The following is a 26,453-nucleotide window of genomic DNA, read 5'->3' on the forward strand; positions in this document are numbered from 1 at the left end:
ATGGCAGAGGCTGAGGGTGGAGGACACCGAGAAACTGAGAACAAGCCTGCCCTCCCCACACTTTTGTTGTGGCCAGAACTAGTCCTGACTGAAGCAAAGGAACCATTTCCACTGTCTGCTCTGCCTCTTGCCCTGTATCTGAATGCTGTCACCCAGAGAATGTGATCACACTTGCAGCACTAGCTGTGGCACTTCAAAAATACCCGTGTCTTGTTTATCAGGGTTCCTAAGTCCTGGTGTCCCCCGTACTCCCGCCCCCACAGTTCCAGGCCGGGTAGAGTCCTGAGCTCCATGGGGCCGCATATTGAAGTGGGGCCTCTCCCTGAGAGTGCCTGGGGCCCAGATGGAGTACAAAACTTCCGTCAGCACTTGGCCAGAATTCCAGGTACATCTCCTTATTTGGGGCTGTGCAGGATCCAGATCCCCTGCCCTTCCTGGAAAAGCACAGGCCCCTCTTAAGCCAACAGGTAAAGGGATGGCTGCTTGCCCCCTAGAAAAGAGGGTTTAGCCTCATGGCAACCTGTGCTCTGAGGGGTCAGCCCAGGGCTGAGGACTTCTGAGCTCTTCTGGAGTGAGAGGGAAGGCAAGAGCATCCCTGTTTGGCTTTTCCACGGCCCCCAACAGGGGCTAGGAACCAGGTCGGCACTGAGCAGCCGCCCTGTCCAGGGACCTGTCACATGTTAACTTCTTCAGCTTCCTGGAGGGCAGGCTTCCTGGGCAGCACACGCCTTTCACCAGCCTACATACTCTTTCCCAACAAAGGACATTAATAGGCGTGAGTCTGGTCCTAGGGCCAAACCGACTGCCCCCTGCCATTTCTTTTCCCTGGGCACGTGGCCTTGTCTGCAGAATGAGATCTCTGTCTCTGGGCCCTGTGGCGATGCATTTACCAAAAACCTCTCATAAGAGGCTGACATTCTTATAAGAAATTAAAAACTAAATGCAATTCTAATTTTTAGGCGATTCATCTTCTATTTTTCCTTGCCTGTCCCTCAGTCTCTGCCAATTTAGAGTCAACGTGTCACGTGATTCCTTTTAAAATTGGGTTCTGGCTGCTGCTGCTTTTCCTGCCCACTGCCCATCTGCCTGCTCTGCAGGCAACCCAAGTACTGGGAGGGGCAGGGGGGACTGCCACAGAGAACGCTCAAGTAAGAACTGAAATATTTGACTAGACTTGGTCCTAACACAGGCGACTAATTTTATTACCCTAAATGTCCTGGAAACCCTGTTGCCTCTGATGTTAGAAGACTCCTGCTCCAGCATTCCCGGATTGCCCTCTGCAGCTAGCCCTGGCATTTTCTACAAGTGGCTGTGACGTGAGTCACAGTGGGCAGTCTCCAGTGAGGCTGACCATGAAATGAGCACAGAGGGAAAAAGCTGCATCGTCCTTCACCACAGGGTGAGAGGCCAGCAGGCTGGCAATGGCCCCTGGACCCCCTGGGGTTTGTGGCAGGGGCTAAGGGGTCAGCATCAGCAGGGAGGAGGGTGAGCCCAGAGAGGACAGGTCAGACCAGGCCAGGTTCCACCAGAAAGGGCCCTGGTGTTGATTGCTGGGCAGGGCCTGTAATATCCAAACCAGATAGTGCCTTAGGATGAAAAGAATGTGCTGAGTTCTTTCTCACAATCCTTTTCATTTAGGTAAAGGTGCAACAAACGAGGTCCATGTAGACATTTCTGTCCACCATGAAAGTCTTCTTTCTCACTCAACGAGGAAGTCTCAGGCAAACTCTTGTGGTTTATTAATATCACAGACAAAGCATATTTTATTTTTATTTGAATTAGCCAATGAAAATGTTTTATACAAGGTAAACACTTCACCATGAGATATTTAAATTAATTCCATCCTACAGAAATCTCCAGCTATCACATACAAATAGAGGCCATCAATTAGTTATAAATTAAATAAGTTAAAATAAATAGTTTTAGGATACTCTGATTGATAGGTCCAGCATAAATCCCCTGTTTGCTCTCTAACTTTGTTCCTGGCTCCATTATCTACCCAGTAAGATTATTAGGCCTTTGTGAGTAGGCCCTTGTTGAAAGAGCTCTTGGTACCCTAATCTCCAAATCATATTCAGATGCAAGGACTGGGTGTGCAAAATCTAAAACAACAGTTGCAGAGCAGAGATCAGCGAGGTGAAAGGCAGAAGTTGAAGCGTTTTAAACACCCCCTCACACACCTTCTTACAGTTCACATAGAGATAAGGAAACAGATAACTTAGCAAAAAGGAACATGTGGTCACAGAGCAGCAGCATATGAATAGCAGGTGAGTCCAAAACCAGTAATGTGGCCAAATTCTTCTTTGTACTAAGACATGGCAATTTCCAACCAAGTCTTAAATTTCACCATGGAGTGTCAGGTTTTGTTAAGTGAGTTGGATTAATTTAAGCCTCTGAATTAGTTGAGATAACTTAAGCTTCTCAGGGAAGACTTGAAACCACAGAGGACAATATACAAGGCATAGGTCCCAGAGCCCCTCCACAGACAAGTGATACTAACTGATCCTTGTACTCCTTCATCTCATATTCCATCTCCACACAGAACTCCATGCAGCCTCAGGCGATCAACTGTGGTTAGCATCTGAGATCAACATTATTTACTAACCTTGATCCTTCTCTATGTTCTGAACTACTCTGTGTGAGCAAGTAGATATAACACAGGCATTGAAGCCTGACACCCATACGGTTAGGTGCCTTCAGACTAATCATTTAACCACTTTAAGTGGTACCTATTAACTGGGTAGGGCCACCTAACTCAGAGCTGTTAGAGAGACTGGGACAATGTACATAAAGTGCTCATGCCTGGACGCAGGAGGCATTTCATAAGTTATAGCTAACATTATCATATTACCTTTAAGGCTACTGATGTTGAAGACGAAGTTGATAATGACATTCCCATTAAAAGAAGGAAAGCATAATATGACACCTTAGGTGGAACTATATGAAATTGATACTCAATTGGCTTTGACCTCCAAACACAACAGCTTCTTTCGGTTTAAGCTAATGCATAATAATGTATTTCATTCAAATCACTTATTGTTCCAGCTTTGGAAATTCTCCCCTTCAAAGATTGCTCCCAGAAACACACTCCTACTACTGGAAACCTTCCTCAGGTCAGTTGCCAGGGTAAGCAAAGCAACAAGTCTGGTGGGGAAGTGGAGGAGCTGGTACCTAGGTCCACTGTTTGATATGTAGTCACACAACCTGTGAAGGCCTCCCTACCTGGAGACTGGGAACGATTGTGAAGAGAGGAGTTAATGGATAGGAAAGCACTTTCAAAAGTTGAAATCATTATAGTAAAGTATTACTAATTCCACTAAACTATGCCATTTCAGAAAACATTAGCATTCAACATTTAACTTTTAATTATATTTTTCTATTAAAAATGGCACATAAAAGAATAGAAAATTCATGCAATCATGCCAAATGGTCATCCAAACCCAACTTGACATTACTCTCAAGCAGATATTTGCAATACTAAGTCAGTATGTAGTGCCTTGTCATTGAAAATCGTACCCCTCAAAACGCAGTCAGTGTGACAACGGAGTAGTGAGAACCGTTGTGTTTACAAGTGTCTCAAACATCAAGCGCTTACATTTATATCAGGAATCACACACAGTAGAAGTGCTCACAAGAAAAATGAAAGAATCCCCTGCTTCCTTCCTTGGGAGTCTTTAAAATGGGCTGGAGAATTTTATTTTGGCGTGGTTTTGCTTAAAGATAGGAATATAAACTTATGACCTCCCAAAGTCATTTTCAGACCAGGGGTTTTAGCGATTCTGAGAAACAACAATTTTCTTTGGCCTTCGAGGGAAGTTCCTTTCGTGAGTCATTAGCCAGGTGATCGGGTAGTAAGGGAGGACGATGTATGTGTTCAGACCAGCTGCCCTCGGAGGTAAGTGTGGCCACATTCCAGCCCAGCTTTCTCCCCGTGCGGTGAATTTTGGCCAACGCAAGGCACCCGGGGAAGGTCCCCTCTAGTCAGCCTCAAAGGCGCTGTTGGTAGCTCCCACGTATTCAGACTTCTTCTTGTGCCTCGCCCACATTTTCCGGAGGATGCTGGGGACCCCGCACGACACGCTCCCGGTCAGTGGCAGGGAGGCTTCTGCTCCCTGGGGGAGGGTTGGATACTCTTCAGCCGTCTTCTTGAGATGTCTGGATCTAAAGAAAGGCCAGGGGTGTGTGGGCAGAGTAGTCACTTCACCGGACCAGACCTTTGCTTTTTATTCCTCCCGTGCTCATACCTCCTGTGACCAGGAGGGAGGCTCACCACTGGGACGTGGGCAAGAATGACTCCGCCTCGGAGATCCCGGAAAAAGGTGAGGGAAGGAGAGGGCCTAGGGCACACTGGTTATGGACCTGAAGTTCTGTTCTTGTCCCAAGTTCCGCTTTCCCACCCCTCCCACCTCTCCTCGAACAATCTTGCTGGGAAGGGTGGATGTCCCAAAGCACTGGCTACGGAAAGAGCATGAGCCCGGGGGTTGAATCCTGCTCTCCGCTTACGTGTGTGACCTCAGGCGGGGGGCTTAACCTCAACGAGCCTCAGTTTCCTCCTGTGCAAAATGGGGCTTTTGTGAGGAGAAAAAATGAGAAAATAAAGCATCTGGCACAATGTAGGCCTCCATAAATGTTCATTTTTCTCCTCACTTTCTCTCCGGGAGAGAAACGGCCTTACTTGTCAGTAGCCGGGGTCCAGGGACAAAATGAAATGAGAATGTCTGAGCTCAGAGAGAAGGGATCCATTTGGAAGCCCTGGCAATGCAGCTGTGTGGGCTGGTAAGTTCCGCCTCTGCTGAGGCGCAGTAACTTTCTGCGGGCCTGCTCCGGCAGTCACCCCAAGTCATGCTGCTGAGAGCAACTGGCTACTAGAACTTAATATGATCCAAATAATTTTCTTAGTTTTTTCCATTAGGTCCCAATATGTGGAATAACTTAGCTTTCATAATTCTTTCTGCATGGCTTCCTTTCATCTAGAAGGGCTTTGCACTGGTATGTTTCTCCTCCCACTCCACGGCGTTCCAGCTGTGCTCCACCCAGTGGTCTCTCACAGACCCGCCTCTAACGTGTTCTCAAGTGCGTATCTTTCCAACTACCGGACTGTAAGTTTCTTGAAAAATTATAGCAACGGTTTGTGCTAAGCTCTTCACACATTATCTCATTCATCCTCATGTCTCGTTTGTTTGTTTTAAACAGATGAGGGCATGGAGGTCTGAATAACTTGCCTGAAGTCATAGCAAGGCAGTGGTGCGCCGGGCAAGCGGCGCCACTTGACTGCTGCCTGCAGCACGAACTGAATTTAAGTTCAGTTAAGTTCAGTTAACTGAATGTCCGCCACCTTCCTAGTGTGCCACTGGAGGCAGTGAGGGGGCCGGTGGGGGGGGGGGGGATTACCTAGTCCTGCAAGCTAGCAGGTGGCTCTGGATCAGAGGAAATAGTAACGTGGGGCTGATACATTTGGTTTGAAACCTTTGTATCTTACATACTTCTTTACCTTTGGGCAGGGGCCCTGAACCTCATTCAGGAGGCACTTCTGACCTCCGCATGCCTGTGGGAAGCTCTGTAAGTGGACTCTGATTACATTGATCTGCTTAACCAAAACTCTTCCAAGTGACAGTTCTCCGGTCTAAAGAGTGGTGTTAATGAAGTGGAAGCCATCAGAAAGGCTCCCTCTTCATCCCAGGGAAACAGTCACCCAGGATGATTGCCCTCATTAAGAGGGAATTTGCAGCTGGCATAGGTTTTGTGTGACCATCTCGAGAGTCTGTCAACGAGGCCACCTGTTACTCTTCTGCCGCTGCACCTGGAGCAGGTGGGGCACCCTGCAGGCAGTGGGCTGGAGGCACAGCACTTACCCTCTTGTCAGAGCAGCTCTGTTCTCTGAGCCTGTGGCTGCCACCTCCAGGACAGCTGTGGGGGCCTTCACCGAGATCCGGGCCACCTGGGGAATCTGGGTTGTGAGGAAGGGGAAGAAAACGTGAGGATATAGCCATGGTCCCAACTCTGGTACAGCTGGAGCCATTTGAAAGGGGGATGGCTAAGCGGAACCACCATCAACCCAGGGCAATGGTCCTTGCACTTGGGTGGGCATCAGACTCCCCCGGGGGGCTTGTTAGCGCCATACTCCACCCACCTGGGTGTCGATTCAGTAGGTCTGACGTGGGCCTGAGAACATGAGTTTCTCGCAAGTTCCTAGGTGCCCGCTAGTACTGGCACCACTCTTTGAGAAGAAACTCGACAGAGAGCAGCTCAGTCTTACCTGAGAATTTTGTCCCCCTCACACCCCCATTGTCTGTGCCTCCTTTGTTGTCAAATCGTGCAGGTTCTTATTTTGAAATATTGCCTCAATTTCTGCCATCCTCTCTGCTTCCTCTGCTGCAGCCTTCAGCAGGTCACTTGGGGCCTCCTTGCGGCATGCCCCACCCCAGGCCCCTCCTGGATTTTCGGGGCATCCCAACTTAGGGGCAGACGGAGGTCACCTCTGCAGCCTGCTCTTCAAGCCCCCTCAAAGCCGACTCCACCTATCTCTGCAGCTCTGCCTTCTGTCACCCCCACGGGTACCAGCAGTCCCAGTCCCAGCAGGGCCACGCCTGCCTTTCCCAGTGCTCATGCCCAGTCCCACATCTTCTCCAGGCTTTTCTTTCCCTCTCTGGATTGTGCCTTGTTGCTGCCGGCCCTTCAAGCCCACTTCCTCCAGGAAGCCTCCCTCAGGCTGGTGGCCCAAATTGATTTCTCTCTGTCCTTACATCCCCACAGCACTGCCTGACTGTGACATGTTTTAGCACCTATCAATTCTGTCTTTTTATGGTTCTCTACTTGTTTTGTATGTTTGTCCATTTTTCTAGTCCCCAGAAAGGCGCTCAGTGTATGGCAGGGCCCCAGGACTTACCCCTTGGTGGCTCCCTTCAGCTTTGCTAATGGAGGTGGTGAGTGCTCAAGACACATGTTCTGAAGTGAAAATTAACTGATGGCCTAACCTGGGCCCAGTCCAGAGGCTGCCCTGACAATGGATATGCTATGCTTTGTTCCTCTGCCCCAAGGCCCACTGAAGATTTAAGGTCACAGTATTCCTGGAATTACTGAGAAATTCCAGGTGGAGGACAGCATGGTTCACCTCTCCCCTCTCTCCTGAACTGGCCAGAGGTCATGTGCAGAGTTACTGTGCCACCTTGTGGTCTCTTGGGAGCTCACCCTTCCCATCATGCCAACTGTGGGGGAAACCTACACCACCCACCTTCTTCCCCACTGTCCAGAGTCTGACGTCCTTTCACGCATCTCAGTGTTGAATCAGACTTAGCTGTGTAAGCTCTGGATTGTTCTCCAGCCTCTGATGAGCTGCAGCACCCCAGCCCCACTGTCTGAGGCCCAGAGGAAAGGGTCACTTGTCCCATCCTTTCCCACTGTGTGGATTTCCTAGGGTAGGGATGACTTAGATAAGATTCTTAGGTTGGATTTCCTACTCAGACCAGGCACAAAGTGCTCACAATTCTGTACAGTTTGTTCCGTAAGGACAAGGGGCTGGGCCAGACAATCTGTAGGATCTCTCTCTCTGTTCTCACAGGCACAATCCATGCGTCATGAGGGCTGATACTCATTGAACACAAGGAACCCGCACCAACCTCACCTCCAGCCGAGACCCCACCCCTGCTGTGCTAATTAGGGGGTGCCCAAGTTCATGCTCAGAAGGAGATGAAGGAGCTCCTTCAGGTCTGTCTCAGCTGCAGAAGGGCCACATTGTCCGAGGTCACAATATTTTTCCTGGGGCACTCCACACGCCGTGACAGTGTGAGGAGGGAACAAGGACCTGGCCATTTGGCCCCAACTGGAAACAACCCAGGTGGGCAACGCTCGCCCCAGAGCTCTCACCAGGAGGGGTCGGGCCTGTGTGGCAGTGTCACAGGTACTGATTCCTACAGCACATCTCTAATACTCACCCCAGATCTCAAGTCGGCTCCCAGAGCACCTGAGCTGGAGCAGATGCCTCCTAGACACGTCTCGCCCTGAGATGACTGGCGCTTTGTGTTTCCACAATGCTCTGTACCCTTTCCATCTCTTTCCCCCTGCAACTGCCTTTGGGAATTGGTCAGGCATTTCCACTGGACAGGGACCAGGCATAAAACATTTCTTTGCCCCCATGTTTGAGATGTCTGCTAAGTAACACCTTCTTCTGTTTGCCTAAGAGCTGAATCTGGCAAGAAAGACAGCAGCCACCGGTGGCATGCTGCAAGGTGACAGATGGTAAGAGCAAGAACCCTCAGAAGTGGCCCGAAGGACACTCAGGCTCATGTCGTGGCACAGACCGGGTGCAGCAGACACAACGCCCCAGGCTTAGGTACTCACCAGAGACTTTCCATAGGCTCGACTCCCACACAGGTTTGATGGCTTGGGCTCGGCAATCCCCCCTGCAGAGGTGAATGGAGGACACACTGCTCAGTGCCCCTGTGCTGCCTCCCTTGGGTCTGCATCGATTTTCAAAGCCAGGGATTTATTTCTGTCTTTTTAAAAAATTATCTTTGATATATCTTTTTATTTTTAAATTACAGCTTATAGTCAATATTATTCTGTGTTAGTTCCAGGTGTACAACATAGTGGTTAAAAAACCATGTACTTTACCGAGTGGTCCCCCCAGTGTTTCAAGTACCCACCCAGTCCCATACGAACATATCACAGGACTATTAGCTGTATCCTTTATGCTGCACTTTATATCCTGTGACTTTCTGTAACTGCCAATTTGTACTTCTTAATTCCACCATCTTTTCCACCCAGTCCCCCAAAGCCCCTCCCCTCTGACAACTGTCAGTCTGTTCTGTTTCTAATTCGTTTGCTTATTTTGTTCTTTAAGTTCGACATATAAGTGAAATCATATGGTGTTTGTCTGACTTATTTCACTTGGCATCATGCCTTCTAGGTTCATCCATGCTATCATAAAAGGTAAGATTTCATTCTTTTCCACGGCAGGTTGGGAATTTCTAAAGGCCTTGTACCAAGCAGCAGAATTGAGCAGTAGAATCAGTAGCAGGGTGACTGCTGAGGGGGGGTCACTTGCACCCCTGGCACTCGTCCAGGGGGCAAGACCTAAGGTCTAATAAGTAGGTGCTCAGAGAATGTGGCCTCAGCATTGCCTTTCTTCCTAAGGTGCCAGATCACAGAGGTTATCAGGAATGAAATCTTTAGGGCTTGGATCAATTATTTACCTTTGTGCTCCTGGACACCCCTCTTCGAAAATGAGCAGAGAAGTTCTGCCTGTGGTGGGAAGCACTGGATCCTAATGTGGAGTAATTGCAGAGTCCTGAACATTGGCTACCCGAGAGGTTCCTGAGAACCTTCTTGCTATGACTTTACTCCCAGGGCCCGACCTGCTTCTGGGTAATTTCTACTCTGAAGCCTGCGGCTTCTGAGAATCCAGGTGCTGAGTTGAGGGAGCTGGCACCAGGCAGGAGGGTGAGGGTAGGGGGAGATGGCTTTCAATGTCGTCCTCCCCTGGGACAGACATTCCAGGACGAGCCCTGTCCTATCACACTTGAGCATATAGAAGTAAAGCACCCTCACCCCCAGGAAAATATCTCCACACCAGTTAGACAAAGTCACAAGACTGCCAATATCAAACAGTGATGTACAGTGCCCTGGCAAAAATAATATAGCAGCTCATCTTTTTGAGTATTTACTGTGTCAGGCACAGTGCTGGGTATAAAACACACATGTTATCTGATGTGATCCTTACCACAACTACCCAACAGGTAGTTGTCATCATAGTTTCCATGTTCTAGATGACAGTCCTGAGGCTTTAATAAGACATAACAATTTCAATGAAGACAGCAAACAGTCTGCTTTGGTCTTACAGGGCTGGAGAGGCTAGACCTGGGGACCCTGGCCCAGTCTGGGAGGAGTTTGCCAGGCGAACAGACCCAGAGAGGGCAGTCTGCAGAGAGAGGAGTGTCAGCGAAGGCCCAGGGAAATGTTGTAGAAGGGAGACGTCACAGGATTGCACAGCAGCTCAGGGTCACTCTGTGCATGGACTGGCAGGGACAGGAGTGTCACAGGAGGTGGCCCTGGAGACATCAGCACAGGACAGGTCCTGGGGGGGCCTTGGTCATGGCACAAGTGATTTGCAGGTGGCGATGACAGTGTTTAAAGAAGAATGGCAGAGGCAGATTTCAGCCTTAGAAGGACCCTTCTGGTAGCCTCATGGAGGGAGCGGGACTGGTGGCTGAGGGCCAGGGTTGGCTGCTATACATGAGGGATGATGAAGGGTCACCGAGTCCAGGTAGCTCAAGAGAGGTTCCAAGAGGGAGGAGTGAGATGTGTCCAGGAGTCAACCCTGCAGTGTTCAGTGTGTGAAGTGGTGGGTAGGGTGGGGTCGGGGAGGGAAGGCATATAGAGGGAAACACCCGTGGCTTACAGGGAAGTTGGATAGCAGCCCCAACTGAGAAAGGGAGAGAGGTCTGAATGAGGAAGATGAGCTCCATTTGAAAAAGTTGACTCTGAGGTGCCTGAGGACATCTTGGTAAAGAGGTTCCACTAGTGACCAGTTCTCCCAGGCCCGGGGGGGGGGTGTCTCCTTTCCAGGCACCTGAGGTTCACCTGCTGTGTTGAGAGCATTTCTCAGCTGGGCCTCTGCCTTCAGAATCCCTACAATTTCCAAGATTGTTCGGAGAATCTTTCTCCCATGGGAGGAGGCTACAACATCCAGGAGCTGTCTCCTGTAGCCCAGAAAAGAAACAAGTCCCCAGATCTGAGGTCCCTGGAGACACACGTCCTCTGACAAGAGGATGGAAGACGATGCCTGCTGATGGCTGGTGCCAAGCCTTCCTGTGGAGAGCCCTGGGTCTGGCTCTGCTTCAGAAGCCCACCCTCTCTTCCACCTCCTCTAGAATCTATCAGATTCCAGGAGCTGACGGTTGAACCAATGCCTGGCTCAATCTTTCCTTTTTTTCCTTCTAAACCTGTCTAGCACATTCCTTGCATGAGCTGACTGTCACATGTTGGGCAGATTCTCCCCATTTCATAACTTATTGTTCTCCTCGTTCAGAATAAAAGACTGACTTGGTCAGTTCCAACTTCTATTAGCTACTTAGAAAGGAAGGAAAGTGTCCCCTAAAATGAGACAGTTGGGAAGACATTATTCTCTGTGGGGAAGAGGTGTTCACTAGGAAATCAGGAGATCTGAGATTTAATCTCAGTTTTGTTGCTAACGAGCAGTGCGACCTTGGGTAATTCACAGTTTCCATGGTTTCCGTTTCCTCTTCTGTAAATTGGCAGTGGTGGGTGCAATAAATCGGTGGTTCTCTACCTTCTATGGGCATTGGGATAAGCTGGGGGGGATTAAAACACAGATGGTGTGTCCCACCCCAGCATTTCTGATTCACTAAATCTCAGGTGGGGCCCAATATTTGCAATTGTAGCAAGTGCCCAGGCAATTCTGCTGCTCTGAGGACCCCACTTTGAGAACCACCCATTAAATCATCGCCAACCAATTTGTTGTCCTCAGACCAACATCCTCAGCATCATCTAGACGCTTATTCGAAACAAAATCTGGGGCCATCCTTGGTCTTACTGAATTGGAATCTGTATAACAAGATTTCAGGTGATGCTTTTGTATATTTCACTTTGAGAAACATGGCTCTAAATTTACTTTATGATTTTGTAGTGAAGATATTCTCTTTTTCTCTCTTCTACACACACACATGCACCCACCCACTCACCTATATATAGACAGAGAAAAATTTGTCTCCTCTTAATTTGCAAGGCAGATTGTGGTTTTCCTAATGCTTTCATTCTGCATATATATGTATATGTGTAATCACCTAACTAAAGAATGTAGATTGCTTTATGCATTCCTCTAGTAGGATCATAAAAAGAGGATCAGGGTGACAGTGATTAAGGAACTTTAGAGAAGAACAATGGATGAAGGGACATACTCAGTGGAGTTCTGTTTCAGTTCTTATAACATACAAAATTGTTGACACGCCAAAGCTTTGCGAAGGATATCCCAGACATTCCATTGTGTATTTTTGGAGATAAAATATGAATAATTTTAGGCTGTGGGCATAACAGACATAACCTAAACTAGCAATTAAAGGCAAAATACCATCACAGATTTCAGCAGCTAGAGGAAGACGCATGCTGGATTGCTTGAGGTAGAAGCCATTTATAAACATAGTGTAAAAGGTAAAACCATACTGTTTCCAGGCTTTGAAACAAATTTGTCACAAAATTCTTTTTATAGAGTGTTGAACTAGCCTAAGTCATTTAAATTTAAGATGGGGAGATTTTAAGATGGTGGTTTGTAGAGCGTCTGTATAATTTCACACACACTGCCTATAGAATAAACGACATAGGCTTCTTCTACTTTCTGAGTCATGACTACACAGGGTTTCTCTCCCCTGAAACATAAGGGCTTCCATCTCCTCCTGAATTCAGCAGGGCTTCCTGTGGACAAGATGGTAGATGGAAGCATCTTTGCTCTCTACACACACCAGCAGCGAGTTTTACAGGTCGAAGGCGTTGTGGGGACTGCTGGAGATAGGGTCTGAGAGCCGGTGCACTGAGAGTGGGGGCAGCATGCGTGGGGGAAGTGAGTAGTCCCCATGCCACAGGTGCTCTGCTCACCTGCAGTGACCAAGGACACTAGGGAGGACTGCGATGAAGTCAGATAAGACACAAGCCAGGATGCAGACACTGGTGGCTGCTCTGAGTGAGTCATTGTCTCCCAGAGAGGTACCGGGAACAGGTCAGGCCAGGGCACACATACCTGGTCTGGCGGGGGTCTTGGCAGGGTGGAGTCCCTGCTGCCATGAGCTCTGCAGCCGACCAGACCTGCGGCCCTCGCTGTCGTGGCGGTCACTGCGGTGCGGCAGCAGCTCCAGGGGCCGGGAAGAGTACAGGTCCGACTCGATCACCACCTGCCGGGAGGAGGAGAGAGGACAGTCAGCTTCTTGCCCAAATCACATGCAGGGATCCGGGGTCCAGGCCGGGACTGCAGCTTTGTTGATGGACAGTGTACCGACAAGCATGTTTTGGAGTCCTCCTTACTTCACTGAATGCTAGAAACGGTGAAAAAAAAAACATGGGTAAATTGGCCAGAAACAGCTGTTTTAGGAACGTCCGATCATACAAGGTGCAATGGTACAGGAAAATGAGAGCTCCAGGGTCCCTCGCCAGCAGCCCCGTCACAGAGTCAGGAGTCCGGGCCATCAGGCCAAACATCAGGGCTGGTCATCTGCGTTCTGGCCTGACGTGGTTTGACAACAGGACAGGTTATTTGAAATGAGGATAGTCCTGGAATCTGGGGTCTTACAGTCTTAGCAGCTAGGTGGGCACCCTTGTTCCTGGTGAGAACAGCTTTTTTGGGGAAGAGGAGCAAGCAGAGTAAGACTTAGGGAGAGGACTTGGGGCCCAAGCTTGATTCGCAGATTTTTAAAAAGAAAGAAGCTACTGGCAAGACAGCAGGCACAGCTCTGGAATGTGCGAGTCACCTCCGCATCTCAGAGCGCCTGTGCCGGGCAGAGCTGGGGGTGAATGCCCCTATGCATGGTTCTGTCGGAGGAAATCCTGGCGAACCAGAGCAGAGTGCCGAAGGCTAGGTCGCTGACTGTAATGACCACTTGCTGAATAGGTATTTTTGGAAGTACACGAAGGGGAAATACCCCTTTTGTCAGGGCCCACCAGAACGGACCTTAAAAATTAGAACAAAATACTTAAATCATTGAAAGTTGAAATGTAAAATTTTGAGACAAATAATATCTTATTACGTAGGGTGACAAAAGGAAACTTAGCCGTTTTGGGCTCCTATCCTGCATATTTTTAGTCTTATCCTGGACACTGGAGTCATTCATTTTGGACTTCTTACTCCTTTGAAGCTGGTTGGAACCTCTGATATCACACAGCAGCCGCTCTGAGGTTTGCATTCGCTGGTGCGTTTGTTCCTTCCTTCCCTCCGCAGACACCCTGCGAGGACGTGTTCTGAGCCAGATCCTGGGCACATGGTGCGGCTGCGAGTGAGGTGGACCCGTCTCAGCTCTGCAGACTAGCTTTCCACCGAACCCCTTCAATTGTCCTCACACACAAATGGTGTTACTTTTGGAGGATGTGAAGCAAAAAAGGTTAAACTTTTAAATATCATAATAGGGTGATATTTCAATTGAGTGGGGGAAATTAAAGCTCTAACAGATATTGTTGGAATAAATGTCAAGCCATTGGGGCAAATGGATTTCTGTCTACATGTCTCGTACCCAAATGAATACCAGACAGGTCAAAAAGATGCATGTTTAAAAACAACAGTCCCGCCCTGGCTGGCGTAGCTCAGTGGATTGAGCGCGGGCCTGTGAATCAGAGTATCGCAGTTCAATTCCCAGTCAGGGCACATGCCTGGGTTGCAGGCCAGTTCCCAGCAGGGGACGCATGAGAGGCAACCACACATTGATGTTTCTCTCCCACTCTTTCTCCTTTCCTTCCCCTCTCTCGAAAAATAAATAAAGAAAATATTAAAAAAAAAACAACAACAGTCCCCCCGCCAAACCTCAAACACTACAATATGGTTTAATATAACATTTGTTATTTACAAAGGGCAGTTATCCCTATGAACATAGAACTCTTACAAATCAATAAGAAGAAGATTATTAAAAAATGGCTCGAAAAACATGATCTGGCAATTGACAATAAATATATGAATGGCCAATGCATGAAAAGATGAATGACATTAAAAATTAAATAAATTAAAACAGCACTTTCTTTCTCTCCTATCAGATTGTCATTGATGAAGAGACTTGTTTGGGTTCAGGCAGACCTGAGTTCAGGCCTGAGTTTCGACATGTGGTTCTGTGGGAAGTGGAGACCCTTGTCTGCCATCACTGTCCTGGGGCACAGCCAGTGCCTGTTCTTAGTAGAGGTTTTAATAGCACAGCCCACTCTCATTCTTTTAGTTCATCCACAGGTAGGGGTGTGGAAAAACAGGTTTACTGTTGTTTGAATGGGAAAATACAAGTGAATACATAAGCACATAATAACAAACTGTGTTTCGCATACTCACAACTACAAAGCTACTTTGCCTGCCCTTGTATTTATCTATAGTGTCTGAGAGTGGTTCACGTTTCCCCCAAAGGACAATACCACAAGGCCAGCTTTCACTCTTTACCTCAGTTTACCACAAGCAGTTCTTTGCTTAGAAAATTAATATATCCCAAAGTTTGTCTTATCTGGGGAAGGAAATTAACTCTTGTTAGGCCCATTTTAGGATCCAGACTTATTCATTCTGTGCCTTTGGAGAAAGCTGATAATTCAGGAACATTCAGGATTAGTCCTTGTTATTAGTCCCTGTTATTATTCCCCTCCAGGCACTGCAGAAGGTGCTGTTCCTGCTTGCAGCAGGCCTTCAGTGCAGGAGCAGGGCAGGGTGGGTACCACCCCGACTGGACGCCAGCTCATTTGGTCTGCGAGGCACAGCAGTGGGTGGTCTGGCACTCAGCACCCTGCACACACCCTCCTCGGCTCTCCTCCTTCCCTTCCTTTTAGCATTGAGCTCTGTCATGATGTTGCCCAGAACACTGGAATTTTCTGGAGTAATGCTGGTTCAGAGTCCCATTTCCCTGGACACATGGACTATTTGACCTAAGGGCCCTCCTCCAGAATATGAATCTCTGGGCTGAGTAGGAAAGACTTAAGATGGTTGTGGCCTCCTGACAGCCTTGTTTATATTCTGGTCTTGCTGCTGCTTGTGGTGGTCTTAGAACAAACCAGCCTGAGAGTAGGCTTTTAGCACACTGAGCACAGGGGAAGGTGGGGAACTGGTAGCAGCGGGTTGGGTGTACTAACAGGGAGTTGGAAAGGCAGGTGAGATGTAGGTGATGAAGAATCATCATGTTGGGGCTGATGGGAATTGTTCTAGCCCAACTCCCTAACTGTCCATGCAGGGAAACTGTGGCCAAGAGAAACCGTGTGCTTTCAAGGTCACAGAGTTGGCAGGGTCAGAGCCAGGACAGGAACTGTGGTTTTATGACTCCTGAGTGTTCTTTGTCAGACCCACAGAAGTGCCTACATCCAGATAAGAATTTTCCAGGGCAGGCCCTGGCTGGTGTAGCTCAGTGAATTGAGCGTGGGTCTGTGAACCAGACAATCGCGGTTCGATTCCCAGTCAGGGCACATGCCTGGTTGCAGGCTGGTTTCCTGCAGGCCAGTTCCCAGCAGGGGATGCACGAAAGGCAACCGTACATTGATGTTTCTCTCCCTCTCTCCTTCCCCCCTTCCCCTCTAAAGATAAATAAATAAAAAAAATATTTAAAAAAATGTTTAGTGTAAAAAAAAAAAAAGAATTTTCCAGGGTAGTTGATTGCTCAGTGCCTTTTGAAAAATCAGCAGATCACCAGACCAGTCTCTCCCCTGCAAGGCTGAACTCCGAGGAGAATGTGACATTTGCAGTCTCATTTCTCCATCTTTCCTGCCGGTGGCCCTGCTGTTTATGAATGCCAGTGGCAGGGCCTCCACTGACCCACACCTTCACGTCAGTTCATTCCTTTCAGCTACTCTTATAATGCAGGTGGCATCAGGGTGACCAGCATGGCAATAAAACTGCCTGAGAATCCAAGGGGAAAAAAGACTGTCTAGAGAAGGAACAGTATGTACTGTGCCCTGAGTTCAAACAGAAAAAAAGTGGAACTTAGGAGGAGTCCAGAGAGAGGGGAAACTGTGACACTAAGGCTGGGGCAGAAAGGAAAGAAATATTGGTAAAGGGAGGAACCTGACATCCACATAGTAGCCAAAGGACTGATACTAGACACAAATAAGAAATTCAGGACAAAGAAAGTCATAAATATTTGTCCATTAGAGCAGTTGCAAAATATGAACCATTTTCTCGGGAACTCAAGGGAAGCCGAGAGCCAGGGGGATGAGGAAACGAAATGAGCACCAGCTCTTCTTTGGGACCCCTCTCCCCAGCCGAGGGGGACTGAGAGATCTTTTCCGTCTTTTCTAATTTGAATGTTCTGTGCAGCTGGGGCTGAGTTTTATAAGCAAAGGATGAGTCAGGCTGTGAGGGGAAATCAGAAATTCAGACAGCTCAAAGGCCAGAGGGCATTATGAAGCTGTTTCACCTGGGGGACGACTGCATATTTGAAGACAAGATCCTAGCTTCTGATTTTTAAAAAATCCTCACCTGAGGATATGTTTATTGATTTTAGAGAGAGAGGAAGGGAAAGGGAAAGAGAGGGAGAGAGGGAGGAAGGGAGAGAGAGAAAGAGGAAGAGAGAGAGAGGGAAAGAGGAAGAGAGAGAGAGGGAAAGAGAGAGAAACATCATCGATTGGCTGCACCCCATATGCAGCCCAAAGGGGGATCAAACCAGCAACCTTTTGGTGTATGGGGTGATGCTCCAACCAACCGAGAACCCAAACAGAGCTTCTTCTTCTTTTTTCAAATCAAAAGCAATTTTATATGCATTCAGATACTTGAGTCATTTTTGTCTCTGAGTAAAAAATGTTTTAGAGAGAGAAATCCATAAACCATAAACATAGCAGTCTTGCTCAGAAATGTCCACTTCTAGAAAACCTGAGAGCATAGTTTCACAGTGCCTGGCTGAAGTCGGTCGGATATTGCAGGAGGCTGCGCTTTGCATATCTTATGTTCATGGGGCTTCACCTCCATCACTGAGCATTTTCTCCTTCGTTTAGGTTCTAAATCCCCCAAGAATTTTTTCCCCAGGACCCTAGAAAGTACAGTGATTTTGTTTCCATTTTAAAAGTTTTTGTGACCATTGTTCTGTTCTTATAAAGCCAGGAGATATTGGTATAAGGTGTAATTCAGACAGGAACAGTGTTTAAGTTTAGAAATTCAAGGCAAGAACTTGGTTGAGGACTACATATTCCTAACTCCCTTGGATTGTTGCCAACTCGTGAATGATCCGTGGCTCTTTCAAATCCAAGGTAATGCCAAACTCAAGGCCTTGACTGAAATGTCGCTTATGAAGCTTTTCTTAAATTCTAACTTACCTACAAACAACTGCTTCCCTTACCATTTTTGTAATATTCACTGCTCCTTAAAAGTCAGGAGCAATTTTTTACTAGAATGTGGGCTTAGGTTTTCAGGGGCTATTACAATGAAGTAATTTTCTTGCCCTACAACAAGGAAATTTTTCATCCATTGACATTCCTTCTCTTTCTTAATGTATAAAATATTTACAGATATTATTTAAAAAAGATATACAACTGACAAAAAAAAAGGCAAAAGACATGAATAAAGAACCCAGAGTAAAAAAAAATAAAATTTATAAAAAGTAGAGAAATGGTACTAAAGAAATACAAATTAAAACGATAAGATACTTTCACCTAGTGGATTGTGGAAGATTATCAACACTGTTCCCATACAGTATTGGCTCAGGTGTGCTGGTAAAGCTACTTTTAAAACGTAGTTGTTTAGAATTTGGCAATGGCTACATTATTTTTCCAATGTTCATATCCTTTGAGCATTTTCTGTTTTTTAAAGATTTTATTTATTTATTTTTAGAGAGAGGGGAGGAAGAAAGAGAGAGAGAGAGAAACATAGATCGGTTGCCTCTCACATGCCCCCAAACAGGGACCTGGCCTGCAACCCAGGCATGCGCCCTGATTGGAAATTGAACTGGTGACCTCTTAAGGGTTCTCAATCCACTGAGCCACACCAGCCAGGGCCTGTTGTTTTTTCACCTGGGACTATTTAATTGACGTATAAATGTGTAAATTTAAGGAGCTGATTTGATAACACAGAAATTTCTTATCTATGAATGTATCCTTAAAATATTTGCATAAGAATATAAAAATTATATTCAAGTATATTTCTTCTAGCATTGTTTTTAAGTAGAAAGACAATTTAGTTAAATAAGAAAACTTCAGATTTGGTTTGGATTAAAAATTATGGTACATCCATACAATGACATACCATGCAGCCTTTATAAAGAATGGGATTAGTAAAAAAAGAAAGTTGCCAAATAGTATGTTATCTGGCAATATAGTACATTTGTTAGTATATAGGGAATTTTCACTTAAAAATTACCGGTGTTTATTGAATGCTCAGCATGCATCAGGTTTAGGATGTAGTACTTCACAGGTATCAGATCATTTGCTCCTTCTAATGGTTCTTTTTGTTTTAAAGACTTTATTCATTTATTTTTAGAGAGGGGGAAGGGAGGAAGAAAGAGAGAGAAACATCAATGTGTGGTTGTCTCTTAAGCGTCCCCTACTGGGGACCTGGCTGGCCCACACCCAGGCATGTGCTCTGACTGGGATTGAACCCCTGATCCTTTGGTTTGCAGGCCGGCACACAATCTACCGGGCCACACCAGCCAGGGCCCAATGGTTCTTAAGATATGTACTTTTTATCCCCATTTTAATGCTGAGGAAGTAGAGTCCCAGAATGGCTGGGCAACTTGTCCAAGGTCAGAGAGCTAGAAATGGATGGGAGTGGAGTTTAAGCCCAGGCAGCTCAACTCTAAGTCTACATACCTACCTACTGTGTTCCACAGCTTCCCAGGGTTTATTAATACTATATCATATATCTTAATCAAGTTTCAAATTTCATAATGGGCACATACTGCTTTGGATATTAAAAAAGTAATAAATGTACATAAAAACAATGACTAACATACCATCTCTTTCTGAGGACACTTAAAATTGTTTTTTAATGGAAAATATATTTTTAAACATTGATATCCTTGGGAAATCAAAATGCTGCTCTATGAAAAAATTGTTATTGAGATAGAAACTCCAGTATAACCAAGAGGAACCAATTAGCAGTTAAAATGAATCTTTTAAACTCAAGTACAAAGTTGTATTGACAGCTTTTATATAAAGAAATCTGTAAGTAAAATGAGAAATTCGCAGCAACATTAGGTTCTAAAGACATGCAAGCTGATTTTATGGTAATGCATGTGCTTATTAAAGTAGCAAAACTACAAACACCAGTGTTGGTGAGGTTGGAGGTGAGTGAAAATGCACCGCTGCACGCCTGGCAATTGCTCAGAATTCCTGGTCACATGGGACAAAACTGTAAGCAGAAACTAGTTTTAAAAATTACTGTATTTCTCTCCATCTAGCTCAGTGTCTCTTACACATAATAGGAATCTAAATATTTGATGGATGGATGGATAGATGCGTAGATTAAACTATTCTTATCCTTTTACTTGTTAATTCTTCTCTGAGGCCTCTGTACCAAGGAATTAATCCAAAAAAATTGTATTTTGTACAGATAAACTCATTGTACTGCTATTTATAGTGGTGAAAAAATAGAACACTGCAAAGGCCAACAATAGGAGAATACCTAGGTCAGGGATGCTATACCCACATTGTGGACTCTGTTTAAATAAGAAAGAAAGTATACACAAAACAATATTTACTCTCCATAATATGGCAGAATAGAGGGGCCTGATTCAGAGTTGGGTGCTGTCTGGTTGACATTATGTCAATTACTTTGGTTAAATAGAGGAGGAAAAGTGCAGCAACAACAACATGAGTTATAGAAAACCTTCCTGGTTATATCGAAAGCAGAAGAGAAAGATGTAGGGCCCTGGCTGGGTAGCTCAGTTGGTTACGGCATCATCTCAATACACCAAGGTTGTGGGTTCAACCCCTAGCCAGGGCACATACAAGCATTAACCAATGAATACGTAAATACTGGTAAGTGAACAACAAATTGATGTTTCCCTCCCCCTCTCTCTTTCAAATCAATAAATAAAAATTTAAAAAGCAAGAAGCTGGACATTGCTTTTTTTTTTAAATGAAAGTCAATAAAGAGATCAAAAGTAAAGTTTCCTTACATTCTTACTCAAGAGGTGTTGAGAGCTTTTGACTCTTCTTCTGGCTGGACTGGACACTGCAAAGAGAGACAAAGGAAACGTTTTAGAGAATACCCGTGAGGCTGACATAGCAACAGCAATAAGACTGAGAGGCTTTGAACCAAGAGGGGGCAAGGGCACAGAGAAGGGGAAAAGGGAAAAAGAGGCAGGGTGCAGTTGCAGTTTTAGACATTACTTGGTCGAGAGCACCAAAGTACACAGCAGCATATTCACAATAGCCAGAAGGTGGAAACAACAACAACATTTGAGTCCATCAATAGCTGATAGATGAAATATGTTCTATGCATTCAATGGAATATTATTCATTCTCAAGAAGGAATGGAATTCTGATACAGGATGTATGAACAATTGAAGATATTAAGCTAAGTGAAGTAAGCTAGACACAAAAGGACGAATATTGTATGAGACCACTTGTATGAAATACCTAGAGTAGTCAAATTCATAAAGACAGAAAGTAGAAGTTACCAGGGGCTGGGAAAGAAGAAATAGGGAATTATTGATTAATGCACAGATTTTCAACCAGGGTGCTGCAAGAATTTTTTTAAAACAATTTTATTTATTTAGATAGAGGGGAAGGAAGGGAGAAAGAGAGGGAAACATCAATGTGTGGTTGCCTCTTGTGCACCCACACATTGGGTGCACCCCAGCTACTGGGGACCTGGCCTGCAACCCAGGCATGTGTCTAGACTGGGAATTGAACCAATGACCCTTTGATTTGTAGGCCAGTGCTCAATCCACTGAGCCACACTAGCCAGGGCAAAATTTTTAAAACATGCAATACCTGACTACCTAGCCAGGGTCACTGACAACAACCAACATAACAGTAGCCATCCACTGTGAATGTCCTGTCTTGAACCATAAATATATAGGTCATATAATAAAGTTGCATCTTCTTAGACATCGCATAATAAGATTGCATTTGATCGGTTAATTCTTGGTAACAAAAATCCTTATATAAAAGTATAGGTACCTAATTTTTAAAAAGTCACTTTGGTGCAAAATGGGTAGTTAATTACTATTATTATTGTAAATCAATCAAAATTATATGCACTTTATCAGATTGGCAAAAAACATATCTTTTCAGCCATGGAATTCTAATAATTAGTTTACGTGTGCTATGAGATGAAAGAAGGCTGAAAATCACGGGTTTACTGGGTGCCGAGTTTCTGTGAGGAATGAGGGAAAGGCTCTGGAAATGCAGAGTGGTGACGGCTGCAGTACAGTTTGAGTTTTTTTAACGCTGCCAAACTGTATACTTAATGTGGTTACCTGATAAACTCTATGTCTTGTATATTTTACCACACACACACAAAGCTTAAAAATCAATGAACTATAAAAAAGCACTTGGTTGGGAAAGGTGTGCCTTTTGTTGAAATGGAGAGACCCCGGCACTTTTTCCTACACTGCTGTTAGTATGATTCTCTTGGAACTGAAATCCCACCCTGTCACTTCCCTGCCTAGAACGGGAAGGACTCCTTGTCACCTGTCAGATCTGTGATCTGGTGAGTGCTGAGTTGCTGTCTTCTTCAGAGCACCTGCAACCACGACACCACTCCTCCAGGTTAGCAGGCTTGGCTCCCCACTCCTTTCACTTAGGTGTGAATCTGAACTTGACCACTTGCCAGTTACATAACTTGGGCAAATTACTCATCCTCTCTCAGCCTCACCTTCTTCATCTATACATTAGGGGCAATAACAGCACTTACCTCAGAGGGCCATGGTAAAGTTTAAGGGAATTGATTTGGATAAAGCCCTTGGCTTATCACCTGGTGAAGAGTGAGTTCTCAGGAGTTAATAGTGGTCATTATGATTTTCCCCTTTCTCTACAAGATGAGGAATAGTGGAAGGAATAGATGGTAATTTCTAAAGACTGCAGCATCCCATTAGAATTTCTCTTTCAGGGGTTTTCTCCATTTTCTCTTTCCCCTCACTAACCCCTCCCCATCACTGTTTATCCCCAAGTAGATTATTTTGAACACTGTGGTACTATTCACCCCAGAATCAAACCCACTCTCGTGTGTCTCAGGAAATAGCTTCTGGTATAACTTCTTGGTAAAACCACAGTTTTTATCTTTTGTATTTACCATAAATTGTGTTCATGAAATCTTTCTCTTAGGTTTCTCTTTCTCTGGAAAGTAAAAATACACAATTGTCCTCAGTTATAGACTTGATCTATGTCCTATGCCTTTAAAATACTTAAGAAACACCATAACATTTACTATGGCCACATTTTTGTGAGATATTCAGATGGCTCAGCTAAAAATATATATAGCTATTAGTTTGGACCCAATACAAGTATATTGGAAAGACGAATATAATACAACAATAATAAATGTTTCCCACTAAGCTTACTAGGTGGATGGCTTATTTGCCATATCTTAGTCATGCCTCCTAGCAGCTCTGCAAGGTAAGTACTCCTCATTTTATACATGGGGATACTGAGGGTTAGGGTCACACAGCCGATGGTGAAACGAGGCCTATTCTCTTAACCACTAGGCCATGCTGCCCATATGGCTGAGCTCGTTGCTCTGAAAATGTTCTGGTTATTGCCCATTGAATAAACATGGCTAAACAGTAGCATTTGAGAAAGGGCCTTTCAGGCAGGACTATAACCCTTGTTAGATAAAATCAAACCAACCTATATTCCTGCAGTTAAAAAATGTGAGGACATGATGGTTTCCAATCTCTCTCATAAGTGGGGATGTGAGACAAGCTGGCACAGGCTTCCCTCAGTGAGGGCCCTCAGCCTGATGGCTTTGGAGAAGCAAGGTGGGGCAAAACAAAAAGAAGGAAGAGGCAGACTCTTCCCATTTCTGGCCTAATATAAACTGCAAACACTCTTTTCCTAGAGAACAACTTCCGGAGCAGTGAAATGTGCATGAGTGTCGATGACTACTTGGCTTAACACCATGAGATGGCCGCAAATAAAAATGGCAAGAAAGGAATATGGATTAAATATCTATCTTTGATCAAACATAGTCATTGCTATAAATATGAAATAAAAATAGAAATCACTAAGTGATATATTTAATGGTGCTTATTACATGCCAGGTACCATGCTAGATGCTTTACATATGTTACCTATATTTTATTTTTCCCTCATAATAACCCTGGCAGGTAAGTTCTAGTTTTCCCTTTTACAAAAATGAAAACTCAGGCCCAGAGAGGGTAAGTAGCCCATCTAAGATCACTCAGTGTGGAAGTGGCAGCAGTCTCTTGACCACCATGCTAAGTACATGGAGTTAAAAGCCCTCTTTGGAATTATTTTATTCAGGTGGAGTGTGACATTGCTGCTGAACTGCATAATTTTTTTAAAAAAGCCATTTGACTGATTTCTTTCTCCCTTAAATTTTTTAAATGGAAAAAATGATAGAAAATAGACATATTTTAACACTTTCATATTTGCTTCAATTGTTTTCTTACTCATATAAAAGTAATAAAAAATTGGAGGGCAAGTTTAGGTCCTCTCTTTGTCTTTCCTAATTCTATTTCCTTCCCTCCCCAGGACTACTAAGATCACCAATTATCTGCATCTTTCCAGCTGATGTTTTCATACTTTTCTCAAAATATGTATCCATAAACAATATGTAGCATTGTTTTCTATTTCCAAAATTAATCATTGTTATCATACATGTGTAATTTTTCAGCCTGCTTTTTTTCTCAATCAACGTTATGTTTGGAGATCTACGTCCACACACGTAGATCTAGTCCATCGCTGGTGACTACGGTGGAGTATTCCACCGTATGGTGACACCACATGGTTGTTTCCCCTCCCCCCCTCAAGGACACAGGTTCTTTTCACTTTCACTGTCATAGTATCAGTGCCACTGTTGAGCATCCGTGTCTAAGAGAGAAGCAGAGAGGCTGGGGCAGAGGATCAGGACCGCCTTGACTTTCTAGGTACATTTCAGAGTCTCTAGCAAGAGTTCCCACTCCTGCAAGTGGGAGCTAGTCTGACTCCTAGCTCTTTTCTCTCTCTGGCTGTTAGGCAATAGATGTCTAAAGCTTAACTGACGTTCTGCTGGCCCTCTCATTGTGACCAGGATAAGTCTCTCCCTCACACTCCCACCCCCTCCAGCAATGACCCTGTGGGAGGCTGACCAGGGAAGAAGAAAGGAATTGTTTGAATAGAGGCTCACAACACTAGCAGACACCCAGCTTGCTTCATTCCAGTCTGACAATGAGACCCAATTGAGCCAGAGTCCTGGACTCTGTCAGCACAACAGGGGGTGGAGTGACAGAAAGAACAGAGGCTGTAGAACAGAAGGCTGAAGGACAGAAGGCTGAGCTTTGGAGGAGGCAAGGAAACTGTCCAGTTGTCAGAGACCTGCTGTCCTCTGAGCTCTCACCCAAAGCTCTTCCCTGGACTTGACACCATTTGCTTTGTATACAAAGATGGGCAAAGTTACACTTTTTGGTGGCATTAGTTCCAGGTTAAGTTTGGGAGTGTGCCCCTGGGGCCTGGGTAGAGGCCAGCCTGGGCTAGAGCATTATTTGACCACTTTATTGGACTTTGGGTCACTGCGGGGAATATTTCTCCTCATATTTCACTGCACAGTTAGAAATCAGAGTTTTGAGGCAGCTGGTTCTCATTTCAGAACCTGCTTGCTCACTGGAGGAGATGCTTTTATCTAGTTGCCCAGGGAATTTTGTTTTCATCTATTTCTTCCAACAATGGCTTGCTGTCGCTTTCATTCAGTATATTGGGTTGCAGTGTTGAATTAAGTGGAACAGGATTATTTATTTAGTTGCCCTTATTTCCCCCTTGGTGGATTGCTTCTCAGTGACTGATGTTTATCAATGTGCCTCCTTTTCAGAAACCACAACAAATATCATTAAAACAGAGAAGCCGGTCAGAGCTCAGAGACCTGAGGGAAAAACCATAGTAAAACAGCACGTGACTGTCCTTACCCTCCAGCATAAGGTGCCACATTAAAGGAACAGTCAAGGACTATTTACTCACCCTTGGAAGGAATCACAGTGGTGAAAACTTCTATATTTTCATCGCTGCAGCTGTAAATCTGATGCATCGTTTCAGCCTTCTGTCCCCTAAAGTGCCCGGGAACCGGAGGCCTCTCTCTGAACCCTTAGTCGCGAGGTTTCCTGATCCAGTCTGGCTCGGGGATCATTGTGCTGGTCCACAAAAGACAGGCTGGTGCTGTGAGCTCATCTCATTCCAGAGCCTTCACTGCAACATTTTCTAATCCCATCTGTCTTTTTTTTTTTTTTTTTATGAATCCTATTATTGCAAACCTTTGATTGAGTGTGGAGGCTTCAGTCCCCTCCCAGCCAGGATGTATTTAACATTTTTATTTTGCCATGTCTGCCGCAGTGAATTTGGAAGTCTTTTGTGAAGTGATGAAGTGAAATCGCCTACTCAGTTAGCGCCAAGCTTGGATGGAGAATTTCACCGAAAAGGAAACATGATTTTTGGTAACAGCAATTCCCCTTTTCATTTCTTTTTTCCCCCTCTAGAAGAACTGGATATTCAATAACTTGTCATGTATTAATTTGGCTTCCTTCACAATTTCTATTTTAAACAAAAAGACTGTTTCTCCACAGCGTTTTTGCCTTATGCCACTGCATGACGAGGCTGACATTTCTAGAGAGACGTGTGCTTAGCGTCTCCTTGCACAGCCCTTC

The 26,453-nt window shown here is 45.3% G+C and overlaps 1 protein-coding gene across 1 annotated transcript; it reads right to left on the reverse strand.

Annotated features, from left to right (window-relative positions):
- Positions 1-1,844: 1,844 nt before the first annotated feature.
- On the reverse strand, positions 1,845-25,908 carry VXN (vexin). Its single transcript, XM_037148936.2, has 6 exons — positions 25,774-25,908; positions 20,772-20,827; positions 12,749-12,899; positions 8,338-8,399; positions 5,853-5,947; positions 1,845-4,161 (listed from the first exon to the last, which is right to left on the reverse strand). The coding sequence occupies exons 1-6, from the start codon at positions 25,838-25,840 to the stop codon at positions 3,978-3,980; spliced, it is 615 nt and encodes a 204-aa protein (XP_037004831.2). The 5' UTR covers positions 25,841-25,908; the 3' UTR covers positions 1,845-3,977.
- Between the last annotated feature and the right edge of the window lie 545 nt (positions 25,909-26,453).

Source organism: Artibeus jamaicensis, unplaced genomic scaffold, assembly GCF_021234435.1.
Source record: "Artibeus jamaicensis isolate MK-2021 breed Jamaican fruit bat unplaced genomic scaffold, CSHL_Jam_final scaffold_916, whole genome shotgun sequence".
In the NCBI taxonomy this organism is placed as follows: domain Eukaryota; kingdom Metazoa; phylum Chordata; class Mammalia; order Chiroptera; family Phyllostomidae; genus Artibeus; species Artibeus jamaicensis.

Coding starts and splice junctions, on each gene's coding strand:
- VXN (XM_037148936.2), bottom strand. CDS start 25,840: ATGCATCAGATTTACAGCTGCAGCGATGAAAATATAGAAGTTTTCACC. Junction 12,900..20,771: donor AACACCTCTTGAGTAAGAAT/GTAAGGAAACTT, acceptor TCCTCCCGGCAG/GTGGTGATCGAGTCGGACCT. Junction 8,400..12,748: donor CAAGACCCCCGCCAGACCAG/GTATGTGTGCCC, acceptor TCACCTCTGCAG/GGGGGATTGCCGAGCCCAAG.